General features: G+C 46.9%; 1 protein-coding gene across 3 annotated transcripts; it reads left to right on the plus strand.

Moving 5' to 3' along the window:
* The first annotated feature begins 697 nt into the window (after window positions 1–697).
* On the plus strand, window positions 698–6,065 carry LOC147006407 (uncharacterized). Of its 3 annotated transcripts, none has more exons than XM_085868888.1 (4): window positions 698–2,637; window positions 3,147–3,254; window positions 5,044–5,219; window positions 5,448–6,065. In XM_085868888.1, the coding sequence occupies exons 1-4, from the start codon at window positions 2,565–2,567 to the stop codon at window positions 6,057–6,059; spliced, it is 969 nt and encodes a 322-aa protein (XP_085725014.1). In that variant the 5' UTR covers window positions 698–2,564; the 3' UTR covers window positions 6,060–6,065. The 3 variants fall into 3 exon arrangements, with proteins under 3 accessions (XP_085725014.1, XP_085725015.1, XP_085725016.1); XM_085868889.1 differs by lacking the exon at window positions 3,147–3,254 and adding an exon at window positions 4,713–4,820; XM_085868890.1 differs by lacking the exon at window positions 3,147–3,254.
* The last annotated feature ends 1,635 nt before the right edge of the window (window positions 6,066–7,700 follow it).

A 7,700-nucleotide genomic window follows, 5' to 3' on the forward strand; every position in this document is an offset into this window, starting at 1 on the left:
CACACACACACAAACAGGCACACACACAGACAGACACACACATACAGACATACACACCCACACGTGACAGACAAAGCATCAATGCACGTCACAAGAGCAATGACCCGAACACTACTCCGTCTTGCTCGCTCCTCGAGGAACACATGGACACACAGACACACACATAAACAGGCACACTCACACATACAGACACACACATACAGACACACACATACAGACACACACACATACACATACACACACACACAAACAGACACACACATACACACAGACATACACACACAGAGACACACACATACAGACACACACACACATACATACATACAGACACACACATACATGCACACCCACACAGACTCACACACACAGACACACACAAAGAGGCACACACACAGACACACACATACGCACACACATACAGACACACACACACACACACACACACACACACACACACACACACACACACACACACACAGACATACACACTGACACACACACAAACAGACACACACATACACACACAGACATACACACACATACAGACACACACACACACATACAGACACAGACACACACACATACATACATACAGACACACACATACATGCACACCCACACAGACTCACACACAGACACACACAAAGAGGCACACACACACATACGCACACACACACACACGTGACAGACAAATGGACGTGGTCACGTATCACCTGCAGCTGAGCTTTTCATCACCGTCAACTGCGTCAAATACCTGTACAGGTACGCAGGTGAAGGCTCAGGTGGTGTGGTGCTCCAAGTGTCGAGGAAGGCGATCCGAGGCACGGGACACAGCACGACGTGCTGCCCACTCAAACAGCTTGTTGAACGGCGAGCGTGCTTGCTGTGTATTACGGCTAAAAGGAAAGGGTTCGAGTACGGATGTATAGACATGTACAGACACATTAGGACCGAAGTACGAGACGCACGAAACACAATCCGACCCGTTTACCCGGCGGACACGAACCGTGACGATATGAAGATACTCGAACCGAGAACGACAACTTCCAGGACAAACATGGTGCCGACATCGACAACGTCGTTTACCGTGTCCATTCCCCACCTGTGTGATGTACACCTGTGTGATGTACACCTGTGAGCTTCACCTGGACTTGTTCATTTAACACCGAAACCCTCAGTGAGTGAGTGTAGACATACAGGTGTACAGGTTGGTAACGTTTGTACACCTTGTTATTGTGAGTACATCACAGGTATACATCACACAGGTGTACATTACACAGGTATGCATCACACAGGCGTACATTACACAGGTATGCATCACACAGGTGTACATCACACAGGTATACATCACACAGGTGTACATTACACAGGTATACATCACACAGGTGTACATTACACAGGTATGCATCACACAGGTGTACATCACACAGGTATGCATCACACAGGTGTACATCATACAGGTGTACAGGTTGGGAACGTTTGTACACCTTGTTATTGTGAGTACATCACACAGGTATGCATCACACAGGTGTACATCATACAGGTGTACAGGTTGGGAACGTTTGTACACCTTGTTATTGTGAGTACATCACACAGGTATTTCGACTTGTTTACTATAATTAACGGACAGGTGTTTGTGTGTGCTGATTTCATGCACACTTGATAAGCAGCATCGACATGACCACAGGTGATGCTGTTACAGGTGTTTTCATCTTTGCCGGTAATCTTGGGAGGGTGGGGGTTGGGGGGTGTGATCCCCAAATTATCGATGTTAATGTGTGTGGTGAAGCGTCGCCTCAGGTGACACAGCGTGTTACAAGTTCCCGCCATTTATAATGAGATGTTAATTGCCGTCTCTCTCCGTCACGTGACCTTGTTACCATTAAACTCGGTTTCCTGCCCTCGGGGTTTAACTAATGACCGAACGGCACGAGAACCTGTCATGGGAACCAATTATAAACTGGGAGGGGGGAAGGGCGGGACCATATATAACAGGGATCCGAGCTCCGTGTCGGGATCACCAGACGACGAGTACTCGAGCCGTGCACAGGACCTCCGGGGAGTGTGGAACCGAGTACAGTGAGTGGAACCAGAGTGGAGACATCGTACGAGGAACCCAGTTTGGAGGGACGCGGCGTCACCGCGCACACCACGTCTGGGGAACCACGTGACCACAACCACCATCAGGGTTCCAGGTAAGAATCCGGGTACTTCGTTTGTCTGGTTCTGGCACCCCCGTGGAAGCCCTGCGGTGCCCCAGAATCGCGGAGCCCAGAGATCCGTGTCCGGTGTCGGTGATCCGAGGGGAATGGGTGAGGAGTCGTGCTCTAGCAATGTTTGCCGATTGGTGCTGTGTACGAGTCATGCTGTGTACCAGTGAGCCGTGCTGTGTATCCCCAGTGCTGAGATGTATCCTGATTGTAAATTTATTAATTAAATAACACGGTGAAACAGCAGCACTCACAGGTAATTTACCTGTTTACAAACATTATTTTTCAGATCCATTGGCAGAAACGAACCTTGAAGAAGAAGAAGACGAGGAGGAGGATCATCACCTTGACTCCATGGATGTTGAAGACCTCACAATGGAGATGTCTGGGATGAGTGTGATTGATGACGAGGAGAGAGAAACCACAGGTAAATAGAGCAAACAGGTACCCTTCCCTCCACACACACACCTGCTTCCCTCACCTTCGGGGATGATGCAGCACGAGGCTTCTGGTTGCATCATTTCTCCATGAGGTCGCTGTGCCACTGATGCAGTGCCCCATGTAGTCAGGGTAGGGCGTGGATTGTGAATTTGTTGGAGGGTATCAGGTGATGACGATGACTCACCTTCTCTTTATTTAAAGACACAATAGGACGTGATCTTCAATGTCCACGTCCTCGTGCTCGCCGAATGATCCCCGGGTTCATGTCCCTCCACGTTGTAGTCGTTGATATAACCTGGATGAGTTTATATTCGTGTCAGGAATCGAACCCACAACGGACGGCCCAAAGGTGAGGAGGTTTCACCTCCAAACTCACCTGCCAGTCCATTTTCGCTGTTGAGACGTGTCAGCGTAATAAATAAATAAATAAACGAAACAGTGACGCAGCACACCTGGTCAGGTGGTTTTAATCTTTGAAGGAACATTATCGTTCAGATCAGGTCACAGAGAAAGCAGGACCTGATGTTGGGGAGGACCAAGACCTACTGAGAGAGGAGTCTGAGAGGTCATTGTGGGATGAGGAACAATCGAATCACCTTGGAGGTAAATACAGTAAATAAGTGTCGTGCTGTGTACAAGTGAGTCATGCTGACTACGAGCAGGACATGCTGTGTACAAGTGAGTCATGCTGACTACGAGCAGGACATGCTGTGTACAAGTGAGTCATGCTGACTACGAGCAGGACATGCTGTGTACAAGTGAGTCATGCTGACTACGAGCAGGACATGCTGTGTACGAGTGAGTCATGCTGATTACGAGCAGGACATGCTGTGTACAAGTGAGTCATGCTGACTACGAGCAGGACATGCTGTGTACGAGTGAGTCGTGCTGACTACGAGCAGGACATGCTGTGTACAAGTGAGTCATGCTGACTACGAGCAGGACATGCTGTGTACAAGTGAGTCCTGCTGACTACGAGCAGGACATGCTGTGTACAAGTGAGTCCTGCTGACTACGAGCAGGACATGCTGTGTACAAGTGAGTCATGCTGACTACGAGCAGTACATGCTGTGTACGAGTGAGTCATGCTGACTACGAGCAGGACATGCTGTGTACAAGTGAGTCGTGCTGACTACGAGCAGGACACCCTGTGTACGAGTGATGCGTGTTAACTACGAGAAGGACATGCTGTGTACGAGTGAGTTGTGCTGTGTACGAGTGAGTCATGCTGACTACGAGCAGGACACCCTGTGTACTAGTGATGCGTGTTAACTACGAGAAGGACATGCTGTGTACGAGTGAGTTGTGCTGACTACGAGCAGGGCATGCTGTGTCGAGTGAGTCCTGCTGACTACGAGCAGGACATGCTGTGTACGAGTGAGTCGTGCTGACTACGAGCAGGACATGCTGTGTACAAGTGAGTCGTGCTGACTACGAGCAGGACATGCTGTGTACAAGTGAGTCGTGCTGACTACGAGCAGGACACCCTGTGTACGAGTGATGCGTGTTAACTACGAGGACATGCTGTGTACGAGTGAGTTGTGCTGTGTACGAGTGAGTCATGCTGACTACGAGCAGGACACCCTGTGTACTAGTGATGCGTGTTAACTACGAGAAGGACATGCTGTGTACGAGTGAGTTGTGCTGTGTACGAGTGAGTTGTGCTGACTACGAGCAGGACATGCTGTGTCGAGTGAGTCCTGCTGACTACGAGCAGGACATGCTGTGTACGAGTAAGTCGTGCTGACTACGAGCAGGACATGCTGTGTACAAGTGAATCGTGCTGACTACGAGCAGGACACCCTGTGTACGAGTGAGTTCTGCTGACTACGAGCAGGACATGCTGTGCACGAGTGAATCGTGCTGAGTACAAGTGAGCCGTGCTGAGTACCAGCAGGTCGTGCTGTGAACAAGCAGGTCGTGCTGTGTATAAGTGAGATATAAATTACTATTACTCACTGATATTACTCATATTACCATGTAATAAATAAATAAATTATTGAAACAGTGATGCACCACACCTGCTCAGGTAATTTTTACATGTGAATAAACGTATTTCAGATCAGGTCACAGAGAGCGTAGAACCTGATGTTGAGGAGTTTCTCGACTTTCTGAGTGAGGTGTGCGATGCATCATTGTGGGATGAAGGAGAACGGAATCACCTTCGAGGTAAATAAGTGTCGTGCTGTGTACAAGCCAATCGTGCTGTGTACAAGTGAGTCATGCTCGAAACGAGTGAGTCATGCTCTGTAAGAGCGAGTCATGCTGTGTACAAGCAACTTGTGCTGTGTTGTCCTCCCACACGTATGTTGTGAATTTATCAACAATATGAAACTGAAATTTTACAAACATTTCATAAACATTGTTAACGATGAACAAACATCTTTTTCAGATCTCGATTTGAGCCGAAGCATCATGATGGCAACCCTCGATGACGAAGCAGAAGATATACGTGCTGATGACGAGGTGCTTCAAATCGTACGGCCAGAGGAGTTTGGGAATGAAGAGTTTGAAGCCTCATTGAGAGAGGCTGATGGCATCAAGATTCCCACCGATGAGGACGCACAAGTATGTCCAAAAATCTTTAATTTCCTTTAAAACATCCAGGGGAAGTCCTCTTGATATAAGATTGTGTCTCTCTGTTAGATTAATGTTGAAGTTTGTTCTTGTTCTGATGTGGAACAAGAAAGTAACGACAGATTTCTCCCATTATTCCCATACGGAATACAGGAACAACTTCACCCACAATCCAAAGAAAGAGGAAAAACAATTAATTCTCATTATATTGTCACACAGATCCCTGTCGGTGTTGAAGAACCGATGGATGTTGATGGAGACTTCGATGTGGAACCGATGGATGTTGATGGAGACTTCACTGTGGAACCGATAGATGTTGATGGAGACTTTGATGTGGAACCGATGGATTTTGATGGAGACTTCACTGTGGAACCGATGGATGTTGATTTAGACTTTGTTGTGGAACCAATGGATTTTGATGGAGACTTTGTTGTGGAACCAATGGATTTTGATGGAGACTTTGTTGTGGAACCGATGGATGTTGATGGAGACTTCGATGTAGAACCGATGGATTTTGAGGGAGACTTCACTGTGGAACCGATGGATGTTGATGGAGACTTCACTGTGGAACCGATGGATGTTGATGGAGACTTCACTGTGGAACCGATGGATGTTGATGGAGACTTCACTGTAGAACCAATGGATTTTGATGGAGCTTCAATGTGGAACCGATGGATTTTGATGGAGCCTTCACTGTGCAACCGATGGATGTTGATGGAGACTGCACTGTGGAACCGATGGATGTTGATGGAGACTTCGATGTGGAACCGATGGATGTTGATGGAGACTTCACTGTGGAACCGATGGATGTTGATGGAGACTTCACTGTAGAACCAATGGATTTTGATGGAGCTTCAATGTGGAACCGATGGATTTTGATGGAGCCTTCACTGTGCAACCGATGGATGTTGATGGAGACTGCACTGTGGAACCGATGGATGTTGATGGAGACTTCGATGTGGAACCGATGGATGTTGATGGAGACTTCACTGTGGAACCGATGGATGTTGATGGAGACTTTGATGTGGAACCGATGGATTTTGATGGAGACTTCACTGTGGAACCGATGGATGTTGATTTAGACTTTGTTGTGGAACCAATGGATTTTGATGGAGACTTTGTTGTGGAACCGATGGATGCTGATGGAGACTTTGTTGTGGAACCGATGGATGCTGATGGAGACTTTGTTGTGGAACTGATGGATGTTGATGGAGACTTCACTGTGGAACCGATGGATGTTGATGGAGACTTCACTGTAGAACCAATGGATTTTGATGGAGCTTCAATGTGGAACCGATGGATTTTGATGGAGCCTTCACTGTGCAACCGATGGATGTTGATGGAGACTGCACTGTGGAACCGATGGATGTTGATGGAGACTTCGATGTGGAACCGATGGATGTTGATGGAGACTTCACTGTGGAACCGATGGATGTTGATGGAGACTTTGATGTGGAACCGATGGATTTTGATGGAGACTTCACTGTGGAACCGATGGATGTTGATTTAGACTTTGTTGTGGAACCAATGGATTTTGATGGAGACTTTGTTGTGGAACCGATGGATGCTGATGGAGACTTTGTTGTGGAACTGATGGATGTTGATGGAGACTTTGTTGTGGAACCGATGGATGCTGATTTAGACTTTGTTGTGGAACCGATGGATTTTGATGGAGACTTTGATGTGGAACCGATGGATGTTGATGGAGACTTTGTTGTGGAACCAATGGATTTTGATGGAGACTTTGTTGTGGAATCGATGGATGTTGATGGAGACTTTGTTGTGGAACCGATGGATGTTGATGGAGACTTTGTTGTGGAACCGATGGATGTTAATGGAGACTTTGTTGTGGAACCGATGGATGTAGATGGAGACTTTGTTTTGGAAGTGATGGATATTGATTGGCCAAACCCTTTCAATTGATACGAAGGTCATGAAATTGACCTGTGCCAGTAAATATCCTGAAACAAACGTGTGTGTGTATGTGTGTGATGTGTTCATATGTCTCTTTATGTAACTTTGTTGAATACCTGCAAGTGTGTGTGTGTGTGTGTGTGTGTGTGTGTGTGTGTGTGTGTGTGTGTGTGTGTGTGTGTGTGTGTGTGTGTGTGTGTGTGTGTGTGTGTGTGTGTGTGTGTGTGTGTGAGATGTGTTCATATATTTCTTTATGTAACTTTGTTGAATACTAGCAAATGTAAATAGTAAAGAAATTGTTATGAAGAGAAACCATCTCGGTGCTTCTTTGATGGTAAATCTCTGGGGGAGGTTAAAACTGGTAACGATCTCTTGTGTTCTCTTGAATAAACCGGCGTTGTTAACTATTCCACCCAGGGCCTGGCCCATTGCTTCCATTTGAGTTTCAAGGATTCCAGGACTTTCCAGGACTGGAAAATTCTTTTTCATTTTTCCAGGAATTTCAAGGGGTTTCAGGGACTGTGAGAACACTGATAATGGTGCAAATGTGGAAGTCCA

The sequence above is a fragment of the Eptatretus burgeri genome, unplaced genomic scaffold (genome assembly GCF_056783735.1).
Source record: "Eptatretus burgeri isolate ZD-2024b unplaced genomic scaffold, Ebu_testis_v1 Ebu_testis_scaffold_3179, whole genome shotgun sequence".
Taxonomy (NCBI): Eukaryota; Metazoa; Chordata; class Myxini; order Myxiniformes; family Myxinidae; genus Eptatretus; species Eptatretus burgeri.